This window comes from Aethalodelphis obliquidens, unplaced genomic scaffold (genome assembly GCF_003676395.1).
Source record: "Aethalodelphis obliquidens isolate GAN/ISIS:26980383/991018 unplaced genomic scaffold, ASM367639v1 scaffold121, whole genome shotgun sequence".
In the NCBI taxonomy this organism is placed as follows: Eukaryota; Metazoa; Chordata; class Mammalia; order Artiodactyla; family Delphinidae; genus Aethalodelphis; species Aethalodelphis obliquidens.
Window position 1 is genome coordinate 1,678,136 of NW_020838065.1, and position 25,833 is coordinate 1,703,968.

Consider the following 25,833-nt stretch of genomic DNA (forward strand, 5'->3'; position numbering starts at 1 on the left):
AGAAAGAGAGACTGAGAGGGAGAGAGAGAGAGAGGGAGAAGAGGTTGGTAGAGATCTGCAGAGACAGCAGCCTCATAGGGGTCTCCGGGTGTAGATTGGGACTGAGACTATAACCAAGGTTAGGGTTAGGGTCTATGAATCTATGTGGGGTTAGAGTGTGGGGATAAGAGCTGGGTCAGAGTCTGTAGGGGTGAGAGTTAGGGTCTGGATAACAATCTGAATTGGGGGTGTGGATCTGGATTTGGGAGTGAGTTTGGGGTCAAGGTCTAAATTGGGGTTAAGGACCTGGTTAGTGTCAGATTTAAGATGTGACTGGAGTAAGAGTCTGGGTGGGTGTTTGGGATAGGGCTAGGGTTGGCATTGATTCTAGGATCAGGGTTTGGAGTTTTGGTAAGTACAGAACCACGTCCTGGGTGGTCCAGCTCCGTGCTCTCTCTTACCACTGGGCCTGGTGCTCCCCTGGGGCCATCTTTCCCAGTGTCGCCAGGAGGGCCCCGGGCCCCAGGGGGTCCTGGGGGCCCTGGAGGCCCAGCAGCTCCATCTTGCCCTTGATCTCCCTGAAAGAGATGGGGCCCAGCATGACTCTGAGGCTGAGGGGAAGGGGTTCTGGCCTCAGAGAGAGGCCTCCTCAGATGGGCGGCCAGATGCCTTCACCTTCCCAGCCCTTGGCAGGCTCAGAGGAAAGGGGTTTGTTATTGGGCCTCTTGCCACTTCTTGGTGGCCACACAAAGGGACAGGTCCCTATACCTCTGCATAAGAGGCCAAGAAGATCTTGTACACTCCACGGCATGCTCCATGTCTCCAGCTCTCAGTGCCTGAAGCCCAGCTACGGTGTTTAGGTGAGAGATGAGACACACTAGGTGTGGGACAAAGCACAAGTGCCCAACCAGCGCCCTTCCTTCTGGAATGGGGACTGTAAGCCTCCTGAAAGACCTTCCTGGTCGGTCAGCTCCTGCTTTATTAAGTGACAGAGGCACACCCTTGGGCATTTGTCCCAGATAAACAGAAACATGTTCACACAAAAGCCCATACATGAATGTTCACAGCAGCTTTATTCATAATAGCTCCAAACAGGAAACAATCCAAATGTCCTTCAATGGTGAATGATTAAACAACTGGGGTACATCCATGTCATGGAATACTGCTCAGCAGTAAATAGAAAGGAACAAAGTACTGACACATGTAGCAACTTGGATGCATCTCAAAAGATTTATGCTGAGTGAAAAAAGCCAATCTCAGAAGTTGGCTACTAGATGACTGCATCTACATGAGATTCTTGGAATGCAAATTTATAGAGATGGAGCACAGATCAGTGGTTGCCAGGGGTTAGGCATGGGGGCAGGGAGGGAGGTAACTACAGCTATAAAAAGATAGCAGGAGGGATCTTTGGGTGGTGGTTGCACAAATCTCAAGGGTGATAAAATTGCATGGAAATAAGTAGACGCACAAATAAGTAAAATGGGTGAAAATGGAATAAGGTTGGCAGATTATATCAGTGTCAATTTCCTGGTTGTGAGGTTGTACTACAGCAATGCAAGATGTCACCATTGGGGGAAACTGGATGATGGGTACACGGGGTATTATTTATTACAACTGCCTGTGAATTCTTAATTATCTCAAAAAAAAAAAAAAAAAAGAGCAACAAAGGACCACACCATCTCTCTCATGCAGCACCAAATCCCTCACTCTTGGCAGTGTTAGTAATGGGTCAGACCTCAGGCAGCCAGAGCCCTCACCTTGTGGCCCCACTTGCAAGGAGGAGAGGAGGAGAGACCACAGTGCCCCCAGCACTTCCTGCTGCCTCAGTGGTGCCCGCCCAGCACTGGCTCAGGACACAGTAATGTGGAACATCTGGCTCAATGCCAGCAGTTCCTAACCTTCCTGTCACCAAGAAAGGAAGAAGCCTTTTGTGGATTGGGCCCCTGCTGTGTGCCCAAGCTCTGAGGAGTGAGGCCTACCTGGAGGTTATCTCACCTAACCCTGCGACCACCTGGCCAGGGCACTGCTATTGTCCCATTTTACAGATGGAGTAGCCAGTGGTCAGAGAATGTAATCATTTACCCAAGGTTACAGAGCTAGGAAAGGCACTGTCTCCTCTGACCACTGAGGCAAGAGTCTCTTTTAGACAGTTTTTCATCTGTGACCCCACGATATGAGAGAACTTGGTTCTCTAGACCACTGCACTTAAGACATAGCTCACTTGTTTTCCTAATTAAAAAATTAACTGAAGCTCGCAATGTCCACCATGCAGATCTTCTGATCAGTCTGACTCAGCCAGGGTCCTGACCAAGAATATAGAATTCCAGCCAAAAGACAACTGAGTTTGGTAAGGTCACCCAACCAGAGTGGCAATAGTCGTGGGTCATTTCTGTCTCATTTTACACTGTGTTAGGAATCAGCTGAAGATACTCCGCCCACTGCTGCTCCTTTAATAGCTCAAGGGCTCAGGGTGGGAACCACTGGCCTGGAAGCTCCTTACCAAGGCAGAAAATGGGTGTAGATACTTGAGCAGGTTCTAGAAGAGGTTTAGGGTCTTCTCCTGAGTTACTTGGAATGAGGCTGGTCAGCCTCCTCCTCCTCCTCCCACCAGGATCGGATGGCTGAGGTCTCCCCGGGGAACGTGGGGTGAGTCGAGGGGAATGTACACACCAGCAGCCCAGACTCCGCCAGTCTACCTTGAGGATTCGGCGATTGTACACGTGATGGTCTCTACTTATAAATCCTGGACTGAGCCTCGGGAAAACCATCTAGTTGGCAAAGAGGTGTGTGATGAGAAAGGCAGGAGGGTGATTTAGAAACGACCAGGCTATTTCTGGAGGCAAAGCCACTTAACCCCACCTGGAGAGAGGAAGCCTGGTCATTGGAAGTGGCGGAACACATTCTCCAAACATGGGTGCTATCCTTGCTCCCATCCCACGGGCTCCTCTTCAATGGGACCTTGCACTCCCCCAAGAGCTGGAGTCCATTTCTCCACCCTCTTGACTTGGGCGGGCCCTGTGACTGCTGTGACCAATAGAATGCAGTGGACGTGCTACTGTTTCCGTTCTGGAGGTAGCTCTTAACTGGTCTCGTGCCGCTTAGAATGCTGCTCTTGGGAAGCCCCTTTAGAAATGCCCCCACCAGCCTGGGGAAAGCCTGAGCTGCACAGAGATCCACGAGTGGGCATCCCCAGCTACGCTCCCCACGAAATTGCCAAGACCTGCTTTGTGGGGCCCAACCAGCAGAGGTCTCCACTCTGCTTCAGCCTCCGTTGAGGAGAACCCTGGTTCGGAACAAGGCACTTCTGGGTGCCTGGACTCAGGGGGCATGAAGGGCTAGAAGTGGGCTGGACAGAGACTCTGATCTACTGTTCCCACTTGGGGTGCCAGGTGCCCACTTTCCTGATTGCCATGAATCTTCACCTCAGTGGCTTGGGGTCAAGGATGTCATCCCCATTCACAGTTGGAGAAACTGAGTCTCAGAGGGGAAGGTGACTCACTCCAGGTCACTCAGCTGGTAAGTGGCAGAGCTGAACTCTGGGCTCAGGGCTGCTGGCTACATCCACAGTCTTCCCTCTTCCTGGGTGCCAGCTGCCCTCAGGAAGATCAGTCTCCAGTCTGGGCCCAGTGCCAGCCCCACTGTCTGCCCATCTATGGTGATAAGGGTGACTGGATGTCTGCCAGAGAGTCCCTGTCTGTGCAGGGGACGGCAGCCTCGGCCAAATCAAGGTGCTTGGGGCTTCCACCCAGCGGATGTTGAAGTGAAAACAGGCAGCGAGATAGACCACGGGTGGGGAGGGGCTGCTTGCTCACTTTTTTCTGTGATAAGCATAGGGATCCAGAAGAAACGCTAGGTATACCTTATTATGATATGAAACAAACCATGTGGGATCAGGGGAGGGTCTTGCTCAGTTCTTACCCGGGGGCCAAAGTCTCCTGGTGCACCCTAGGAACAAAAAACAGGGTGATACATCACCACTACTTTTATTACTACTTCACATGTGTGGAGCATTTGCTCTGTGCTCAGTGCTTCATATACACAGTCTCACTTCATTCTAAGAAAAAAAACATAAAGGTTCTATGTCATCTCCATTTCCAATGAGGAAACTGAGGCACAGAGAGGCTAAGTAACTTCCTCAAGGTCACACAGCTAGTAGATCCAGGGCTTGGAGCCAGGTGGTCTGTTATCTATTGGCAGCCCCCAGACACAGCAGAGTGGAACCCCCGAACCTGGAAATAATGAGGGATGATAACTGATTTACTGTTTTAAGCCACCAAGTTTTGGGGCAGTATGCTATGTAGCAGTAGATGCCAAGACTTCAATTTCTCTCTGTTTTCAAAGCCTCTACCTTAATCATTTCTATGACTCGGTGGCATCAGCCAGAATTGGCAAGAAGGCAATCACTGTACCTGCCAACTGCACGAGTGTCTCATTATCTACAAAGAACATTCAGACGGTTACCTCACACAGTCTTCCCCATGAGAGGTTGGTTTTAATTTACAGATGGAGAAACTGAGGCCCAGAGAGCTGGGTAACTTGCCAAAGGCCACACAGTTGGTGGTGGAGCTGTAATGCAAACCTGAGGCTCTGAACACCAGATCCTGTGCCTTGCTCAGCCCTGAGGGTGGACCGGAACCCTGGCTGCCCTGACCTATGCGGGCCACATAGCAGTGGCGCAGCCCAGCCCAGCCCTGCCCTGCCCTGCCTTAGAAATGCCCTGTCGGTTCTACCACACCCAGGTCTGTTATGGCCCCTCCCTCCCCTGACTCCACTGTGGGACACACAGGTCTCCCCTCTCTCCTGCTCCCCTCCAAGTCACTTGGAGTTCCCAGCCCTCCAGGAGTCTGACTGTGACATTTAGTGCCAAATGTCAGGGAAGACCTTCTCACAAAGGGCTGCAAAGGGTTAGCTCTCTGCCATTTGTTTTCCTGGGGGGGTGTCCTCCCCACAAAGAATGCCATCAACAGTCAGTGTTCAATTCCACAGGCTCTTCTGGCACCTTCCCCTTTTCAGGATTGATTATTTTGGAAACTCATCATTCTGGGTAGACTGTGCTTTGAGTTTTGTTACACTCTGGTGCCAGGAGAACTCGGATTCAACCCTCCAGGTACTTTAAATTGTCAAATGTAAGCCTTGTAACCACTTTAGGAGGTAGGAACCACTAGCCCCACCTCACAGATGAGGAAAGTAAGGCTCCAGGAGGGGATGTAACTTGCCCAAGGTCACACTCTGGAGCTGGGCTTTGAAGGCAGATTTCTGGCCTCCTTTATCAGCCTACTGCATCTGGACAGCTTCCAGCATCACTTACCTTTTCTCCTTTGGGGCCTGGAAGTCCCTGGAGAAGGAAGATAGAGAAAGAACAGGAGTGAGTGAAGAGCACTAGGCTAGCCCCCTTCTATCTTCCCTGAGGCTTTGAGGGCAGAAGGGCCTGTGAGGCTGAGCAGAGCTGTGGGCAGCTGAGTGAAAAAACATACACGCCTATCAGCCTTTATGAGGGCTGCCTGTGCTGGCCCCAAGGAAGCTCTGAACCTCAGTGCTCACCACAAGGAGGACAGGAGACTGGGGTGGTCACTGGCATCCTCTCTGGACAGGGGCACATGTGCTAGTCATTTCCCCCAGAGAACAGAGCCCTCCCTGCTCAGCACCCATTGTGCCCAGGTACCAGTGAGGAGGTCACTGTCTTCACAGTCTGGGGGTGTGTGGATGTGGAGGTGGCTCCCTGCAGGCCATGATGGCTGCCATCACTCTCTGGCTGCAGGGAAATGTGTCTCTTTCAGTCTTGCCAAGTTACCAGGACTTCTAGGGAAGCTGGTCAGGCCACACACAAGGCACCAACTGTGGAGCTCAGAGACCCTGGGGTGGGGGCCAGGCTGCAGTGGGCCAGCTTGGGGTTCACACTCTTGGTCAGGGATCTCGATCACTGGCCTTCTTCCCAAAACATCCATGTTCCCTTCAGGTAGTGATGGATTCGCTCATTCACTCATCCATCTAGGTAGTGGGTTCTTTCTTCCCCTTTAATAATGCACTCATCATCAGTCAGCTCTTCAATCATTTGTTAATTCACTCATTTTTTTCACTCACTTGTCTGCTCAACCATCATGCATTTATCCATCCACTAACTCATCTACTCTTCCATGCATCCAACTGTGTGTACAATTCATTACCTCATTTGACTCTTCTTCCATCCACCCATCCATTCATCCATCCATCTGTCCATCTGTTCATCAATCTATTCATCCATCTGTCCTTCCTTCCTTCCATCCATATCCAATTATTCATTTTATTATGCTGTCTCTGTGTGCATCTTATTCATTCTGCTAAAGATGCCAGTGGACCATATGCTTCTGGTCCAGGTGTTGAGAACTCTTCAGCCTGATGTCCACCATCTAAGTCTTCAGACTGTATGAGGGGATGCTTTGTGCCTGGGGTCTGCTGGGAGGGCCTTCTGTGTTTTGAGGGCTGACTGGGCACCAGGGACAGTGCTGTTCACAGTTCTTTGCATCCCCAGCATCCCTGTGGGGAGAATTAATATGCCTGTTTGACAAACAGAAGCCTCAGGCTGGGGAGGTGAAGAGGCCTCCTCAAGGTTGCACAGTCAGCAGGTGGTGGAGCTGGATTTAAACTCAAGTCTGATGGTCAAGTAGCTTCTCTCCATGCTAAACCAGGTTCTTAGTGGCCCTTCTCTCTGGCATCCATGGTAACTCCCAACCCCAGGGGCAGCCCCATCCCAGGACCACCTACAACTGCCCTGTTATCACTTACGGGCTTGCCATCCAGACCCAGTGGTCCCTGGAAAACGAGAAAGAGAGAGAGAGAGAGAGAGAGTGAGAGAGAGAGTGAGAGAGCACAGAGGTTACACACAGGAAAGGCATTTCTTCTGTGTTTTACGACCCAGAGGCACAACTGAGTGACAAGAGACCAAAGCCTGCCCCGAGCCCATGGTCTTGGGTACATTTCACGTGGACTCAGGGTGGGGGCATCTCTGTGCTGTTTGTTGCCCAGAATCCCCTCCTCTGATAACAGAGCCCGTTTCTTCTCCAAAGCCACCCCCATCCACCCCATAGGGTTTGGACATGTGACCATATTCCCTCGGCCAGGGTGAGTAGTTCAGGTATGAGTGTCATGCCTGGGACTTTGAATGGTGGAGCTTTAGAAGAAAAAGGATTCTTTTCTCCTGATGGGGCTAATCCTGGAGCTCCTGGGGGCACCACATGGCTTGAGAAAGAGCCAACAGAGAGGAAGGCAGAGCTGAGAGACAGAGAGAAAGGCACGCAAAGGGCCTGAAGCTGAAACTACCTCTGCATACTTCTTTCTGTTTGTCAGCGAATACATTTCTTTCCTTAAGCCAGTTTGAATTGAGTTTCTGTCACTTGTAACTTGTTAGGGACTGAATGTGTCCCCCCCAAATTCATATGTTGAAACCTAACCCCCAATGGGATAGTATGTGGAGGTGGGGCTTTTGGGAAGTGATTAGGTCATGAAGGTGGAGCCTTCATGAATGAGATTAGTGCCCTTATAAAAAGGACCCCAGAGAGCTCTCTAGCCCTCTCTCCCCACCATGTGAGAACACAGTGAGAAGTTGAAAGTCTGCAACCCAGAAGAGGGCCCTCACCAGAACCCGACTGTGCTGGCACTCTGTTCTCAGACTTCCCAGCATCCAGAACTGAAGAGATAGATTTCTGTGGTTTATAAGCCATGCAGTCTATGGTACTTTCTTAGAGTAGCCTGAACTAAGACATAACAAGAAGAGTCTTGAAAGCTCTTTCAGCTCCCTGCACTGCTGTGGTCTTTGAAGGCAAAAGTCAAATAATACAAGGGTGGGTCTAGAGAGCTGGGGCCTCTCAGTGGTCTGGGGGTTTTGTGGTATCTTCAGACGGCTGGTGACCACTGCCCAAAAGCTCCCACTGTCCACCCACCTGACAAAGCCTCACTGGATTCTTCTATACCCTTGTGGAGGTGTAGAGGAATCCAATGGGGGCACCATGGACTGGGTCCACCTGCCTGCTGGTTCCAGTGGTAAACAGCCAGTTTCCCTGGCTGGGTCTCCAGACTGCCCTGGCCGACAGCCATCTGCAGATTCCCCAGATGCTGTGAGAGCGACTGCTCCTTGGTGCCCTCACTCAAGGGCCTCACTCCAGGCAGGAAACCAGGGCAATTCTGAAAATTGGTCTCCTAAGTGCTTCTGGCCATTCCCTTCACATTTAGTTGAGGGTCTGGATGTCAGGGTGATGGCCTGGGGGCAGCTGGGGTCCCAGGAGAGGGGGAGTGGGGCCATTCCAAGGTCTTGGGGGCCCAGGCTCTGAGGGCTCCTGGTCAGGTGCAGTTTCGGTCCCCGCCATCTGCAGCTCATCAGAAGCTGTCCTAGCTGGCCTGTCTCCTTGGGCCAGCTCCTGGCTGTCCTGACCTGGATCCGTATGAAAAGCCTTTTCCCTTTAGCAGTCCTCTAAAAGTAGGTCCTGCCCCTCATCTACCCCTCCATGCTCAGGCCCTGCTAGGCCTCCTCAGGGCCATGTCCCTCTGGGCATCTCTATGGGGGACCCCTCACCCTAGCCCTCTCAGCTGCCATAACACAGAGGGCCCAGTCCCATCCTGGGTCTCTTCTGGGGGCTATTGGTGGCCTCCACACTCTGCCTGAATCACAACAGAAGCCCTGTGTAAGGAAGGTGTTATCATACCCATCTTACAGAGGAGGAAACTGAGGCCCAGTGAGGGGAAGGCCTTGCCCCAGGCCATGCAGCCAGAAGAAGTGGGGGCTGGAGCCGACATGGCAGGCACTTCAGTTCTGTGTCCACACTACACTCAAGCCACGGCAGTGGTCTTGCCTGGCCTCTGGCCACTCTCCCCTCTTGTCTGCCCTTGCATGCTTCTGTTCAAACCTTCCCTGCTCTGTCCCATTGCCCACTGGATCTCGCCTGTCCACGGGCCCCCAGTCACCTTGTCCAGTGTGGTTGCCACTACAGACTCTGTGCCCAGGCCCTGCATGTGTCTGTCCATCCTGCTGACCTGAGCCCAAACACAGTGCAAACTTTGCCCCTCTCTATTCTGCATGGATTAAAAAAAGCCATAATGCAGATGGAAATTAAAAAGAGACTAAGATGCAGTTTAGAACTAAGTAAAGCTCCTTCCTTTTCAAGAAGTAACAAGTGTTGGTGAGGATGTGGAGAAAAAGGAAGCCCTGTGTGCTACTGGTGGGAATGTAAATTGTGTAGCCACTATGGAAAACAGTATGGAGGTTCCTCAAATAATAAAGCCACCTTATGATCTAGCAATTCCACTTCAGGGTATTTATTCAAAGAAAATGAAAACAGTAATTTGAAAAGATATCTGTACCCCCACTGTAGCATTATTTACAATAGCCAAGACATAGAAACAACCTAAGTGTCCATCGATGGATGAATGGATAAAGAAGATGTGGTACACACACACACACACACTGGAATACTATTCAGCCATAAAAAAGAATGAAATCTTGCCTTTTGCAACAACATGGATGGAACTTGAGGTGCATTATGCTAAGTAAAAATGTCAGGCAGAGAAAGACAAATACCACATGATCTCACTTATATGTGGAATCTAAAACAAAACAACAGCAAAAAAACCCACGCTCCTAGATACAGAGAACAGATTAGAGGTTGCCAGAAGGAAGGGGGCATGGGTGTGGGTGTGGGTGTGGGTGAAATGGATGAAGGGGTCAAAAGGTACAACATTCTAGTTACAAGAGTTCTAGGGATGTAATGTACAGCAATGAGGACTCTAGTTTACACTACTGTATTGTATACTTGAAAGTTGCTAAGAGAGTAGATCTTAAGAGTCCTCATCACAAGAAACAAAACAAAACAAACAAAAAAGGAGACTAAGGTGCAGCTTAGAACTAAATAAAGCTCTTTTCTTCATATGTCAGGAGGGAGAACACAGCAGGCCTCACTGCTAAGTCACCAGCAGCAGCTGCGACATGAGCAGGCCTTGGAACTGGACAGCGTGATGAATCCAAGGTGTCCCTGATAAAGGCCAGAGCAGGGTTTGCTTTGGACTTGACTCTGCATCCCTCACAGGGTTTGCCCTTGCCACAGCCCTGGGAGACAGGTGCCATGCCCCCTCCTGCAGATGAAGAAGCTGAGTCAGTGGGATTGTCCAAGGGCTTGAAATAGGTTCCACTCTCTATGGAGTGCTCCCTCTTCTGCAGCACAGGGTAGTGGGGGTGACAGATGGCTGTCCAGGGAACCTAGGGAGAAGGTTCATAGGCTTTGCCTTCTTTCCAGGATTCCTGGTACATCTGTCTCCCTCACTGAGCAGACCCTTCCTGGGCAAGGGCTCCCTGGACCCTCTTTCACTTTGACCCTCTGCCAGGGCCAGTTCCAGCTGACGTGAAGCATGCAGCGCCATGGTGCCCTGCTTTTCTAGAAGTGTCCACTGCAGAAGGGAGCCTGGGGATGTTGCCTTGGCTTTGACTCCAGAGGGGAAAAAATCAGTGCCACCAGCTGTCTCTGAGAGCGTTAGACCTCAGCTGCCCCTTCCTGAGAGTGAATCCTGCCTTCCAGGCAGGATGCTCCCCTCTGCCAACTCCAAGACTGTCCTCGATGGCACATTGATGGTGCAGCCTTGGTCCCCTACTTTCTCGTTTGTGAGAAGCCCTGTAAGTGGCAGAAAACCAAGTTTCCCACCCAGGGCCCTGCCTGTATTTGGGATCACAGAGCCCTTGCTCCAGGTCTTGGAGTTTTAAAAACATGAATCAAATCTGTAGTTTCTGAATAATGGCAAGAAGGGGCATTAAGAGCAGCAATCTTGGAAACGCCCATCGCAGGGCTGAAGGAAAGTCACCTCGAATTCCCTGGGAACCCAAGATTGGAGCTGTATGTGGCTAGATATGATGCCAAGAAGATTCCCTTGGCAAACACAGAATGCCCACGTGCAAATGTTTAGAGACCAGAGGGTGCTGGCCCAGCCTTGTGGGTGGAGCTGACCCACAGCCATGGCCTTAGTCTGAGGAGGTGGCTCTGGGCTCACCTCTGGTGACACCTAGGCAAGAAGGCTGTGCCCAGGCCCTTGAATTCTCTCTCTGGGGAAACAGCTGACCCTTGGAGAGGCTGACAGGTGACCAGTGGTGACTGGGAGTCACTGAAGAGGGGACTCACAGAAGGGTTGGGTGGAGGGGAAAACAACCTGGCTTTGGAGTCAGATGGACCTGCCTAGCTCTGGGGCATGATTCTGACCCCTCTTATCCTGGGGGAGGTTGGGCCCTGGGCTGTGAACCTTAGAGGATGGGCCCTGACTCTACATACTGCCTTTCCCAAACAGGTGTCCAAGGAACAGTGTCTTGCAGGGTGTAACAGGCTTGCCTGGGGAAGGGAATACTATGGTCAAATAAGGGGTTACACCCTATGAAATAGGTTTCTTTCCTGCAAGATTTGCCTGAGCCATCATCCTGCTTGTGGGTCTCCCGGAGGGCAATGTTCCCAGCCTCACTGGACTCTCTCATCTCAGGGCCTGGCTGAGTCTTAGCAAAGCAACTCTGATCGCAGGCTGTGTGGACCATCTATGAACCAGGTGTTTCCATGTGTTGGAGGGAGGCCCAAGCCTGGCTCTGGGTGCTCTGAGAGGAGGGAAGGGTCAGGGGCTGGTCAGATGGGAGCCAAGGACAAACATGGGGTGGGTACAGTAGTCAGGCTGGACCAAGGCAGGGCAAGGTCTAGGCTGAGTGCCCCAGCGGCTGACAAGCTGGTTCTGGGAAGCCAGGCCATCTGGACGAGCAGAGCCCCAGACTGGGTGGAGGTATGGCCTTGGTGGCATGGGGTCTTATTCCATCAAGGCAGCCCTCCCCTTCCTCGACCATCAGCCGCTCCAGCTGCTCCTCCCCCTGGGTCGCCTACCAGAGGAGCGCAAGGAACGACACTGGGCAGCCCATGGAGTGAGGGCAGGGCTTGGGCCTTCCCTGGGTTCAGATCCCCTCTCTGAGCCTCAGCTTCCACAGAATGGGTGATCCTGAGAGTCAGATGCCACAGCACTATGCCTGGAGGTGCTCGGTTCCTGCCGGCTGCCTCCCCTGCCTGATCAAAGCTGTGGAATTCACCAGAGGTTTTCATCCCCTTCTGCCCTCCACGGAGCCCCACAGCTGTTTACAAGCCTGGGTTCTGCTTTAAATCACTCCTCCCTGGTGCAGATCAGCTGAGCTCCAGGATGCTTTCGGATGTGTGGAAGCAAACAAAACCCTGTGGTGCACTGAATCGCATGCCAGGAGGACAGAGCCCCCGTGCTGGCCCATGCCCCTTGCCTCGCTCAGGGACCCGAGCAGCCCAGAGCCTCGGTTTCCTCAGCCATAAAATGGAGGTCTTATCCTTCTCTCAAATGACAAGTTCAACATGGGTCCCAGGTTAGTCTCCTTTGTCTCCTCTTTCAGACCAACCCAAGTCATGAGACCCTACAGGGAAGTGGACACAGAGGTAGAGTCTGCACTGGCTCTCGGGTGGGCAGTGCTGGGGAGGGACCTTTGTGTGGCCTTCCTAGTGGCTGGCAATGGGATGCCAGGCTGTGCCACTGCTGTCATCTCTTACCTTCATGGGTTTGCTCCCTCCCTCCGTCACCCTATTGGTTATTTCCTAAGCAGGGTTCCATGGAGCCATCTTATGAGAAATATTAACTATGGCAAAAGAGGGGAGGTTTCTTGGGGAAGTAAGTATGGGCCATGGAGTATGCCGACTCCATCACTGGAGCTTCTCAATGTTCATCAGGGAACAAAGCCTCGGAGGAACCCTGAGGCAATGAAGTTGTGTCAACCATTTCCTCTGCACAGGGCTGGCTGGTTCTGTTCCTCCCTGTCAGCTATGGCTCAGCCCTCCCAATTGGCAAGAGTATCTGTTGAACTGAAGTAAATCAGTACACTGGTTGTGTTTAGACGGAGACAGGAGTAAATGCTCAGACTGGCCGGAGCTGGGTGACTATCTTGTTTTCTGTTTGTAATTAATGCTGACAGCTCCCCTTGGGGAATGGAGCCCTCCAATGCACCAGAACAGGGCCCCTGGATGAGGGGGCTTACCAGGATTATGGGTCCAGGGCCCAGTAATTATGGCCCAGATGTTGACAATTCATCAAATTACAAGGCTGTTGGGGCCTGGGGTCCCAGCCTGGGACATGCACATTCCTGTGCAAAGGCTGTCTCATTAGGGCTGTCCAGTGGGCAAGGGGGTGGGTGGGAAGCCCCCTTGGGCAGGTCAGCACCATGCGGTTCTGATTTCTCAGGCCAGGCTGTTTGCACACACATGGGCCACAGCAAGACTGTCCAGGCTTAGCAATTTCCCAGACTTGGATTCCACCGTAGGGTAAGGGAAGAAAGGACCCCCAATTTTTACGCCCAGCCTGGCTGCAGCTCGTGCCTTGGTGGTGGCACAGGGTTCCTCCTGGGGATCCCCTTCCTGGGAGCTGGGGCCCTCTGTAGAGTGGGCTCTGCAGTCACCTACTGCATCTAACTCATAGCAAGCTGTGAGGGCTTTAGCTTGGTGGGGACCTAGGAGCCTGCTGAGGTCAGAGCCCTGCCCTTCACTTGCTCCTTGGCCTGCCCACGCTGCCCCCTTCCACTCCTCGTCTGTACAGGAGAGGGCAGGGCTGGCCTGGAGCCAGGTTTGGTTTGGTCCATGCACTTAAAAAAAAAAAAAAGCAAAACTAACCGAATTAGTTGCAACATTTAAAAATTGTGACATTTCACATAAACATCTGGAGTATGGACTTTCCTTGAAAAGTTGAAGATCTTGCACCCTGGGTCCACGTGCTTGGCAATACCTGCTGGGTCAAGTGTTCCTTTAGCTGGGCACTGCCCCAGGGCTACAGGCTCCACCCCACCCTAGTGCCTCACACCTGGCCTGCTATCCTGCTGAGGTGACCTGCCAGCTCTGTAGGGGCATCTGGGTTTGTAACCCTTGGCCTAGAAAATCTCTAGGTCCCTTTAGGTCTATGATTCTGTGAGGCCAGAAAGCCAGTTGGCTTCTATTTTGCAGAGAGGGCATGCTCAGTGAATATCTTGCATATGCACTGGAAGCAATTACACGTATGTCCGTTATACATCGTGGCTAGAAGAGATGGTGCTATGCCTTTGAATTGATCCCAAACTACCTGCTTAAATTACACATTTGCCTGTTACATGATTACCCTGTTAGGTATCATGAAAAATTGTTCCAGGGTGGGGTGAAGGGTAGTGATGGACCTGACTCCCATTGGGTGTGGGAGGATGGAAGCTGGATCAGTGAATGGAGCTTGTCTGCTGAGAGCTGCCTCTAGCCTGGTATCTCCAGCTCAGGCACATGGGGCTGGTCTGATGGAAGGCAATGGAAATAGCAGACAGGCTGAGGCACCCATTTTGGTGGCAGCCTCTGCTAGGGTGAAGATCTAGCAGGATGGATCAGAAGGGTGACGGTCCCATTGTGGCTGGAACTACATGATGGAGGCAGTCTAAAGGGGAGTGGCCTGCCTAGGACAGCCCAGCTCAGGCGGTGGGACTGAGACACAGCATTACCAAGACACCAGGGGACAGAGTGACTGAGAGAACTCATAACAGACACAGAGGCGACAGCGGGTGCTCTGCAGGGACCCCTGATGCCCCAGGCCACACTCCTGATCTGCCCTTTTGCCCTGAGCCTTAGTCTGTGGGTCCACTCGCCTGCTTCCTCCCATCCTCACTCATGTTTGAATTTCCAGCCTCTCTGAAACCCTGGGCTTTGGGGTAGGCCCTGTTTGGTTTCCATGGATGACACAATTGTCACCCACTGTTCATGGATTGGTTGGAATCCTTAAGAATCCAAAGATTTTGTATAAAACTTGTATTTCTAGCTTCTCTCTCTTTTTTAAAAATAAACTTATGTCTTCCTTCCTCCCTCCCTCCTTCCCTCCCTCCCTCCCTCCCTTCCTCCTTCCTTCCTTCCTTCCAGGCTGCGTTGGGTCTTTGTTGCAGTGAGCAGGCTTCTCATTGCAGTGGCTCCTCTCGTGGAGCACGGGCTCTAGGTGCACGGGTTTCAGTAGTTGTGGCACGTGGGCTCAGTAGTTGTGGCTCGCGGGCTGTAGAGCACAGGCTCAGTAGTTGTGCGCATGGGCTTAGTTGCTCCGTGGCATGTGGGATCTTCCCAGACCAGGGATAGAACCTGTGTCCCCTGCCTTGGCAGGCGGATTCTTAACCACTGCACCACCAGGGAAGTCCCTCCAGCTTCTCTTGATATGTTAGGAGATGTGGTAATGATCGACCTGCTTGGGCTGAGCTGCAGCACCCCCTTTAGATGGGGCATGTATCCCCCCAGTTCATCCCAAGCCCAACTTTTCCTTACACTCTCCTGCACCCAGCCAGTTTCCCCTATTTCTTCACCTGGCTGGCCCCTGCAATGTATCAATGAGCTTGTGAGCCTGCAATTCTAGCTCTGAACCATCTCTCCAAACCACGTCCACATCCAGTCCCCCACTCACCCCTGCCTAGGACTTGACCTCTCTTCTGGACCAGTCTCCACCAGCCTCCCTGCCTCCTATCCCCACATGCCCATCCTTCCTACACAGTGAAGGAGCGGGGGTCATTCTGATTGTTTTGTTTTTACCCGGCAGACCTTGGAGTGAACTGCTTAACTTCCCTGGAGCCTGTTTCCTCCTCTGGAGAGTGGGTGTGGTGTGGATGGAATGGTTTCCTATAGATGACAGTGCCCAGCCTGGAGCTTGGCACACAAACGGGTTGAATGAGTGTGACTGTAATGTGCTGGGCCAGTTTTGGAGTAAGAATCCAGGAAAAGGGGTGGAACTAAAAGACATACACATTTGCTTTCTCATCTGGATGTCACTGACCCTGAGCACAGCCCTGTTAGGCAGGTGCCATTATTACCTCCATTCCACAGATGAAGAAACTGAAGCTTGGGGAGGCCAGGCATGGCCATCTTGGCCTGGGACATAAGCCTAAATCTCCTGCCTAAACCCCGCACGCTTCCCACCTCACCATCCCTCTCTGGCTTCATCTAATGAGCACCTAATACAGCCTCACCCCCACCCTCAGGGCAGAGCCGCAGTGCCCCTTGGCCTGACATTCAAGGACCCCTCCTCTGCCTCCATGGTCCTCCTGCCAGACTCACGTGTTACCTCTGAGAAGTCTTCCTCAACTCCCCCTCATCCCACATAGTTCCTCCGTTACTGACCCTCTACTCTGTCTTCCCAATGCCTCCCCTCCCCACTGTGACTGTCCCCGAGGCTCCAGTGCCCACTAGAGGCCTGGCTCTGAGGGATGTCTGTGAATCTTTGAAGTACCCCCTTCCCCGGCTGGGCTCGTGCCACCCTGTCCCACTGAGTTTGGGTCTAAGTAGCCCAAAAGGGAGGACCCATTAGTGGAAGAACCCGCTCTTGTACGGAAGATGACCCACTGGGGCCAACCTCTCCCTAGATGTCCCTCCTGAAAGATGGGTATGCAGCCCTGGCTTGTATACCTCCAATGACGGGGAACTCACTGCTTCCTGGGCAGCCTGATAGGTTTGCAAAGTTTTTGTTTAAGCCTGGACCTTCCCAGGTTGGATGCTACTGCAAGTTCCCTCCACCCTGTGGTCCCTTAGGGAGGCAACCACTTGCTCAATGAAGCTGGGTACTCCATGGCTGCTGGCCCCTGACCCCACTCTCCTGTTCCCTCCCAGCCAGGCCTGTCTTGGGTGTACCCTCTCTCTGGACATTCCCCCAAAGCTCCCATTTGTCAGCCCCTACTTGGCCTTCCGACCTCGGCTCACACCTCCCTTCCTGGGAGTCGGTACCCCGACTCCCACCAGGCCAGGCTCAGGTCAAATACACTCGCAGCAACCTGTTGTTCCTTCCTGGCCCTGAATTTTGATTCTCTCTCCCACTCAATCACAGCCTCCACGGGGGGAGGGACTCCAGATGTATTTCTCACTAATTGTATCCCAAATGCCAAACAAAGTGCCTCATACATAGTGAGAACACAGTAAATATTTGTTGAGTGAACCAGCTGTCAAGGGAACTCTTCTATGAATGAATGTCCAGTTTCCTACTGATGCCTGTGCCTGGCCTGGGAGCACCAGAGGGCACTCTTGACCTGTTGACGGATGTCATAGGCACCCGCTGACTCCTGCCCTCTGGGCCACATCCTGGGAGCTGGGCACTGGGGACACTCAAGGGCTCCCCCTGCTGGGGTCAGTGATCATCACGGTGGCAAGAACTGTCACTGAACCCAGCCTGTATGTCCAGTGTTAGGGCTCTCATGGAGTCAATTACCTGGCTCCCCCAATGGCTGAAGAGGGGTTAGGGACATGCCTGAGATCACACGGTCTGCGGAGCCCCACAGCTCACTCTTTCTTCACTGCATGGGCAGGACAGGGGGCCAATCCCTGATTTCAGGAGGAGCTGGGTGGACCAGCTTCATACCCCAAATAACTGCTTTCTCTCAAATCTATTTACTTGGAAGACCTGAGTTTGTCCCAGTGGCTTAGTGCAGGTCTGTGAACATGTTCTTCCTGTGGGGGGGGGGGTGAGGGTGCTTTGCTGCCTGGGGGAAGTGGGAAGAGGGGCCAGCAAAGATGTTGTCACAGTCACACCTGCAAAGGGCAGGACCAACTTCTGCTGGCCCTCCATGGCCTGTCCCTGCTGATAGCAATCCCAGAGCTGGATGTGGGAAGATGGCACCTCCCTCGGAGCTTTGTATCTGGGGCTGGGGGCTCCCGGGCCACTGCCAGGATGATGCAAAAGGCTGCCGAGGGTAAGCAGGGCATCTGGGAACCGGGGGCAGGAGCAGCAGCTCAGCCCTCTGGTCCTTTGGTTGCCCCACATGTGACACTTGAGGGACATGGGATAAAGCATGGGCCCAAGGCAAGGAGCCTGGGTGAAGGAGCACCTGTCCTGGGCTTTTGAGGGACCCTGGGGAGGAGGGAGGAAAGGTCAGCACGGTGGCCTTTCCCTGGGGCCCGGCTGTGGCTCCCCAAGGTTCCAATCTGGGGGCCATTAGTGGGGCTTGGAAAATCTGCTTTCATCCCTTCCCTGCTCCACCCAGAATCTGGGGAGATGGGGAGAAGCACTGCAAGGCTCAGATGAAAATGAGATGTAGGATGTTGAAATCTAAAAACAGATGAATTTGGGATATTACAGATGAATCATTTAACTAATTATATTATTACAATCAAAGCTGTTTTTGAACTATGAGAGTGCAAAACAGCATATGAATGTGTGGTGCCCTGTGGTCCTTTTTTGTTCACTTGATTAACTCCAAACAGTCTGAGTTATTCATTGCAAAACTGGTCCCAGGCAGAGGCCCTGTCTCATATCCCACATTTCTGCTCAGAGCTTATGCTGTCCCCCAGGGCCTAGGCTGTCGATGCCCCCATGACTGATTCTGGAGACGACGTGCAGCTCTGCCTGGCCCCCGCCCTGCCCCAGATAGGTGGTGCTTGGGGAACTGGGTGCTGCCAAGCATGAGGAGTTCTGGCTCTGGTCCCTCACCTGTCAGAGCCAGCCTGCAACTCCCGCCAGCCCTCATTTCTCCAGTCTGCCCCTTTTACTCCATCCTTACTGGGACATTCTTATTTCAGTGCCTGATATTATTGTAGCTGCCTTCTACCTGGACCCCCTTCCTCCAGTCTCTGCCCTGTAGCCAGGGAGGCCTTTCCAATATACACTTCTGCCCACACCCCTCTGGGTGGGTGGGGGCCCCTCACTCAACATCATCTTCCCGCCTTTCCCTGCCCTCCCTCAGAGTCACTGTCCACTGGCACATGGGACCACATCTCACCCCCTGCCGTTTACATTGTGCCTGTGCTGGTGCTGCATGGAACGCCTCCTTACCTTGTCTTCGTGCCAAACTCCTACTCATCCCTCAAGACATGCCCCAACTGTCCCTCTTCTATGAAGCCTCCCCTTGTCCCAGGCAGAGTTAGCTCCTCCTTCCTCTGTGGGGTCCGAGGCCCTGTCTGGATGCATTACAGGCTTACCCACTGTGCCATAAATGTCTCTGTGTGGGAAGGTCTAGGGAGTCTTCAGGGGGAAGCCAGGCCCCATGTGCTTGTCACTGTGAGATCTGGAAAAGTGGCATGGCCACTCTAAGCTTCAGTTTTTCAGTCCACAAAATGGGCACAAATCATCATGTCCAGGGATATGATGTACTTTGAAACTGTGAAAAGCTGCACAGATCCAATCCCTAATGTTTTCATCCAGGCCAAGCTTCACACTGCAAATGTGGACAGAAGGGCTAAGTGACTGCCTACCAGCAGGGGTGGAAAGGGACTTGATCATGGCTGTGGTCTCTTTGCTTCACTCAGCTGCTCCTGGCCAGGGAAACGGAATTGGACATTTCACCACGAGGGGGACCCTAATTTCTAATAATCGCTATGATACAGACACATGGATGAGGAATAGGAAAGAAGGTGGAATGAAGAAATTTTCTTCTTCATCTAAGTTAGAACTGGTTTTCTGTTTTTGTTTGTTTGTTTGTTTTTTTAATGGAAAGCAGGAAAGGGTCTTAACAATTTGATAATGGGGGTGGAATGGGGAGAGAGCTCCAGGGCCAGATAAAAATAGGGATGAGGAAGAGAAACAGAAAATTCACCCCAAATAATCTGTTTCTCTGGGTGGTGAGAGGAGAAAGACCCTTCTGCCAATGCACAGACAGTCTGAGCCCTGGTCTGCTGCCACAACCTGCTTACTGATAGGGTGGCTGGTGTGATGGAGAGTCTTCAGGCTGCGTGCTAATCCGGGCTTTGCCATGCAGGTGGGCCTTGTCTCTTGGCCAAGTCCTATCAATGTCTGAGCCTAGCTTCCTCCTCTGTCCAGCAGGGCCGAGACCATCAATCTCCCAGGGTGGGAATGCGGGCAATCATGCCCCCAGCAAGCACTTGGTCTGTGCACTTGTTCCCAGGCCCGTTGGAAAGGCTTCTGGGGGATGAGAGTGGACAGTCCTTTTTTCTAGCTCCCTTGGGAGGAGAGAGACTCCCCACCCTTGTCAAGGCAGCTGTCTCTGTGGACAGGTAGTTTCTGTAAACACAGAGCCAAGTTTCCTTGGCCTCCTGCCTGGGTCAGCCTCTCACCGTGGCCTATAAGATTCTATTCCACAGAGCCTTGGAGACCTCTCTGACTTCCCCTTCTACCATTTCCTGGCACTTGCTCGCTCACTCAAGCCACATTGGCCTCGCACGTACCCTGGACACACGATGCTTGTTCCTACCTCATGACCTGTGCACTTGCTTCTTCCTCTGCCAGAAGCATTTCTCAACCCCCCTCAAAGATTGCTACATCTTTTCATCATTTAAGTCTCACCTCAAATGTCATCTTCCCCAAGAGACTTCTGATTATTTAATCCAAATTATACCCACCCATCCACCCAGTCAGCCCTCTCATCACGTCCCCTGCTTTATTCTCTAGCACATTTTACTGCTTGAAGCTATCTTGTTGGCTTATTACTTGTTTGTTTCTCTCTTCCTCACTACAGGGAGGGGCCTTGTCACTCCTGTTTGGTGCTAGTCCAAAGACCCAGAAAAGCACCTGGCACAGAGACAATGACCGATAGTGTTTCTGAAGTGGGCATGCTCCCCCATTCCAGGGCCTCTGTACCACTGGCCCTCACTGGGTTTCATCATTTCTATGTACCTCACAACCTAATACTCTCCTCATACATTCAAATACACAAATCTTAAGCCCTGGAAGATTTACCAAATACACATTTTTCAAAAATGTTTGAATTGTATTCTGAAGGTGTAAAACAAATGCGAAAGTCACTAAAGCTCAATGCTGAGTCAAAAAAGTCCAAATACCAAAAAAGAGGAAATGTGAGGATTTCGATGTTGTAAATAGGAGATGATGAGACTTTTTCTGTGCCAAAGTCAAGATGTAGGCAATACTGAGCCTTGCGTGACAGACAGGTCTTTTCATCCTAGACAGAAGCCACATTTTGGAGTGCAAAAAAAGAGTTTGTGAGAAGAAACCTCTAGGAAGGTCACAGTGACCCCAAGTTGTCCCTCCCTCTCTATCCCATGGTAAATTGGCTGTTGGTCCCCCTCCCCCATAGCTCCCCAAAGGCTGCAACTGGGTCTGATTCTTTTTGTGCTACCCTAGTACACAATACACCTTCTGTATTTGTTGAACAGAGCCAAGCCTGCTATTTATGAGATGGCAAAATCACTTTATCAACATAAATGCTGATTACTACCCCCTAATGTAAGAATGCTGGGCCCAGGGCTCCTCTGCAGGTCCCACCTTGGACTGACAATGTTCTGAGTTCAAAATTCTCCCGTGTGTGTCTGATTGCATGATATCTGCTGTCCCTGGATCAATTGGAATCTGAAAGCTCTCAAATGCTGGTGATCACTTTAAATTCTATACCTGCAATTCCAAGTTCTACCACCAGATGGCAGTTAGAATTACACAATATTTATCAACACTAGTTTAATCTCTGAGACTGTGCTTCTAACGAAAATACACCCTAAATTAAAACAAGATACATACGTATATCCATAAATTTTTAACTTATGTTGTCATAGATTTAAAAGTATAATACCCATGATTGGCCAGGGCTTGGGGCAACATGCAGCATTCATGTGCTGTTGGTGTGAATGTAAATTAGCACAGCTTCCGGGGGGGCAATTTGGCAGTACACATCAAAAGCCTTAAACATGTGCAAACCCTTTGGGCCAGCAATTCAACTTCTAGACATTTATTCAAAGGAGATAATCATTTGGCTTCCCTGGTGACGCAGTGGTTGAGAGTCCGCCTGCCGATGCAGGGGACACGGGTTCGTGCCCCGGTCTGGGAAGACTCCACATGCCGCGGAGCGGCTGGGCCCGTGAGCCATGGCTGCTGAGCCTGTGCGTCCGGAGCCTGTGCTCCACAACGGGAGAGGCCACAACAGTGAGAGGCCCGTGTACCACAAAAAAAACACCAAAAAACAAAAAACAAAAGAAACAAACAAAGGAGATAATCATGGAAATAAGCCTAGATTAATTCCCATGACGTTGACTACAAGGGTGAAAGATGGTCAATATAAATAATATAACTTGGAGACTGGTTAAATCAATTATATATGTGATAAAATGCTATGCAGCAGGCTTCCCTGGTGGTGCAGTGGTTAAGAGTCCACCTGCCAATGCAGGGGACACGGGTTCATGCCCCGGTCCGGGAAGATCCCACATGCCGCGGAGCGGCTGGGCCAGTGAGCCATGTCCACTGAGCCTGTGCGTCTGGAACCTGTGCTCCGCAACGGGAGAGGCCACAACAGTGAGAGGCCCGCATACTGCCAAAAAAAAAAAAATGCTATGCAGCTATTACTTTCTATAAGAATTCTTAATGATGTGGAAAAATCTCATGCTATGTTAAGTGGAAAAAAATAGGCCACAAAAACGTATGTCCACTGTAATCCCATTTTTAGAATAATAACTATAAAAACAAATTTGTACACAAAAAGTATGGGAAGAACAAATGCCAAAATATTGAGGGGACTTATCTGTGGGTGGTAGGATTATGGACGATTGCTTTTTCTTTTTTTGTGCTTTTCTCTATTTTGGGAAGATTTTATAAAAAACATGCTTCTTTTGTCATCAGCAGAGAGCTATTCATGAACCCTTGGCAGCAGAAAAGGACAGGCTGGCCTCTGTACAGGGAGGCTGTGGACAAGGTGACTGAGGCCCTTTTCAGTCCACAGCTTGCCCCACAGACATGCTTAGCTCCTATGGCCCTGTCCCCCTACAGCCCCTATCGGGTCCATATATGGACCTGGTTTCAGCTGGTCTCCTTACGGGGTGAGGGGCCACACTGGATTAATCCAGAATATGAGGCCGGCACAGTCTCTACCACAAGCATCCTGCTTGACTCTTTTGTTGCTCTTATTTCCCTTTAGGAAGTGACATGTTTTTAGCACAAAGGAAAAACATAACAGAAAACTGCCTGGTTTTGAAGTTTAGTTCAAGAAAAGCTGGTCTTGAAGTTTAGTTCAAGAAAAAGAAAGGAGCCTCAAAAACTTTTTCTAAAACTGACTGTTCAAAGCCATTTTCTTTTCCAAATGCTGCCAATGTGTGTTGGTGGATCAGAATGATTTCCTAAGCCTGTCTTTCCTTCCCTCAAGGTTTTGTGGGGTGAGGAAAGATAGAGGTATTATCAAGGGGCTGCCACCTGCCATGCTGCACTTGGGCTCTGCGTGTGTTCCCCCCTTTAAGTCTCCAACTCTGTAGGTGTGATCTCCCCAGGTTCTAAGAGGCCAAGTACCCAAGACCGCACAGCTGAGCCAGGATGGGACTGGGGTCAGACAGACTCAAAGTCCGTGAATACTCAGTACACGAGGTGCCTCTCAGGTGGCCAGGCCCCTTGTGCTGCAGGGGTTGCCCTAACCCTGGGATAAGCGCATGGACCCGTCTGTCAGCAGAGCTTGGGCTGGGAGCCAGGCCCTCTACAGGCTGAGAGAGCTGAATTTCAGCTTAAAACACATGGGTGCCCTGAGCCTACAGAATTCCCTCCCAACCTCCGCCTGCCCACATGGGCCTGCTTCCCTCCTTTGGGGAAAGCCAGGCGGAGTGTCACTTCCACCCTGTATCCCTCCACCGAAGGGACAGCCTGTGCGGCCTGATGGAACAAGGGTGCTTGGAGGCACACAGCTGGGTGAGTCGGCTGGCTCCTGGCACTGGAGGCACAAACACCTTGAACTCAGCAGCAGGCAAGGCCAGCCCAGTCAGGGAAGATGCCCAGATCTGTGTGGAAGTGGAGTTGCATGCAAACTGGGGTGGGCGACCTCAGGAAAAGGGGCAACCCAGCCCTGGGGTAATTGTGGGTATGATACCAGCTTCTCCTCACCCCTCACTGGGCCCAGCCTTCTCAGGGCTGCCAAGTGATGAGAAGCTTAAGGGGCCAAGGGCGTGGGCTGCCAGTGCTGTCTGCAAACGGGCAGTGGGGAAGGCTTGCTGGGCCCTAACCTGCTCCCTTCCCAGAAAGCTCCCAACTTCATACCAGGTGGACACACTGCATGCACATCCCTCCCTTGGCCTCCCCACCCCAAATTCACAGAGCCCTGTCTCTGACCCAGGCTCAGTGCCAAAAACCTCATACACTAAACACCAGGCTTAATTCCCTGACAGCCCTGTAATGGCCTTAGTCACCTGACCACCATTTGCTGTGACCTCACTTTACCTAAATCCCAGCTCTCTTCTTCACATGGAAGGAAACAGATTTTAGGGCTGCTGAGGGTCTTGCCGCCAGCTTCACAGCTTGTGAGGGGATTCAATTCCCAGCTGCCTAACTCTGAAGGAGGACTCCTACTCATCACCCACAGAGCCTGCTGGCCACCCCCCAGCCTGCTCCGTCCTGGGAGGAAGGGCAGGGATGGTGGCAGAGGGGAAGAAGCTCTGTGGGAGGTAGACTGGACCTCTGGCAGCTGGTCTGGAGTCCCCTGACCCTCGCCCAAGGAAAATGATTCCCACAATCAGCCAGCAGCCTCTCCGATGCTCACAGCCTGGGTCATGTGTGCTCAGAGGAGACAACAATGCGCAAGAGGGAAGAAATCCACTCACCCACCCACTCCCCTTTGGACACGGGCACCTACAATCAAGAGTAACCCTGGAGTATAAAAGGTAACTAGGTAATCCCAGGAGTGGTTCTGTCAGGAAGTTTCCAATGCTCCTGAGCTAGTGAAGCGAGCAGGCCCAGGACACGAGGCTGAAATGTTCCAGCAAAAGCCTGTGGTTCCCCAAGACTCTAGCTGCCATGTCTAGGAGTGTGGGCCAATCAGGAAAGGCTGCTGGGAGGTGGCGGTGCCCTGATCCCCTGTGTGCTCCTGTGGGGTGAAGGTGGATCATGGCCGGCTTCGCATTTCGTTCTTATCCCACATAGAGCAGGATGTTTCTGGTCTGAGGGGCTGGGCTGCTTGCTGCTGGGGGAGCTGCCCTGGCTGCCTGGGTGGGTGGAGCACAGACCACTCGAGACATGAGGTAAATGCCCCCCAAAGTTTCCACCAAGAATTGTAGGCTGGGTTTGTGACCCATTTTGTGTAGCCATCACCTCCTCAGTCTTAATTAATCCCAACTCCAGTGCTGTTAGGGAGGCCTTGCATGACCCCATTTCACAGAACAGGAAACTAAAGCACAGAGAATGCCAGAGCCTTCCCCAAGGTCACCCAGCTAGGAGGCAGCAGGGTTGGAATCCATGCCCAGGTCTCCCTGATGCTCAGGGCTGGACGGCCCTCCACAGCCTTCTGGGAAGGTGGCTCCTGCAAGACTGGGGACACCCACCCCCTGACCCCGCCCTCCACTGCCAGCCAATCCTGACTCTGGACAGAGCTGGCCACTAGAGCGTCCTCTGAATCCATCAACATTTCCCTCCCTGAATCCTCCTGGCCTGTGGCACAGAACAAATCTCCCAACAGGATGGTCCTGCCATGCTCTCCTTCACCAGGCTTACCCTCTGCTCTTTCTTTATCAGGATTTCTGCATGCTGCTATCACGCGCCTTAATCTCCGTGCAGGACTGGACAGTGGCACAGCCATATTTCACCTTGCTTCTGACGTGGTGCTCACTCAGCCCAGGCTGGGAAATCCATTCCAAGTATAAGCTAACTTTTAGGTTTAATTGTAAAAGATCTGAGAAGTAACGACACCAAAAAGGCCAAACTGGAACTAACCAGTCTCTCGTTCTCGAGTGGTGACAGGACATGGTGGGCTGGGACAGGGAGTCTTCTGTCCACTGGAAAGAGTCTGGCAGCCACGCCCACAGGAGGGCACTCACTCCACAGCCAAGGGCTGGACCCTGGGCTCAGGGCTGACACACTGGCCAGGAAGAGCAGTGTTGGGTGGACTCAGCACGCCAATGAGACTCTTTCTTGGAGGCTATTTGATTTGTCTGCAAGGCAGCTAGAGCTGCAGACAGTTCCCTCCAGGCCAGGGCC

The 25,833-nt window shown here is 51.9% G+C and overlaps 1 protein-coding gene across 1 annotated transcript in view; it reads right to left on the bottom strand.

Annotated features, from left to right (window-relative positions):
* Nucleotides 1-25,833, bottom strand: part of COL23A1 (collagen type XXIII alpha 1 chain) — a 353,566-nt gene that overhangs the window by 18,738 nt on the left and 308,995 nt on the right. Inside the window, exons 6-9 of the mRNA XM_027098167.1 lie at nt 6,742-6,768; nt 5,288-5,314; nt 3,898-3,924; nt 441-557 (exon numbers count right to left, since the gene is read on the bottom strand). Coding sequence (XP_026953968.1) covers nt 441-557; nt 3,898-3,924; nt 5,288-5,314; nt 6,742-6,768 — 198 coding nt within the window. The remainder of the gene's footprint in view (nt 1-440; nt 558-3,897; nt 3,925-5,287; nt 5,315-6,741; nt 6,769-25,833) is intronic.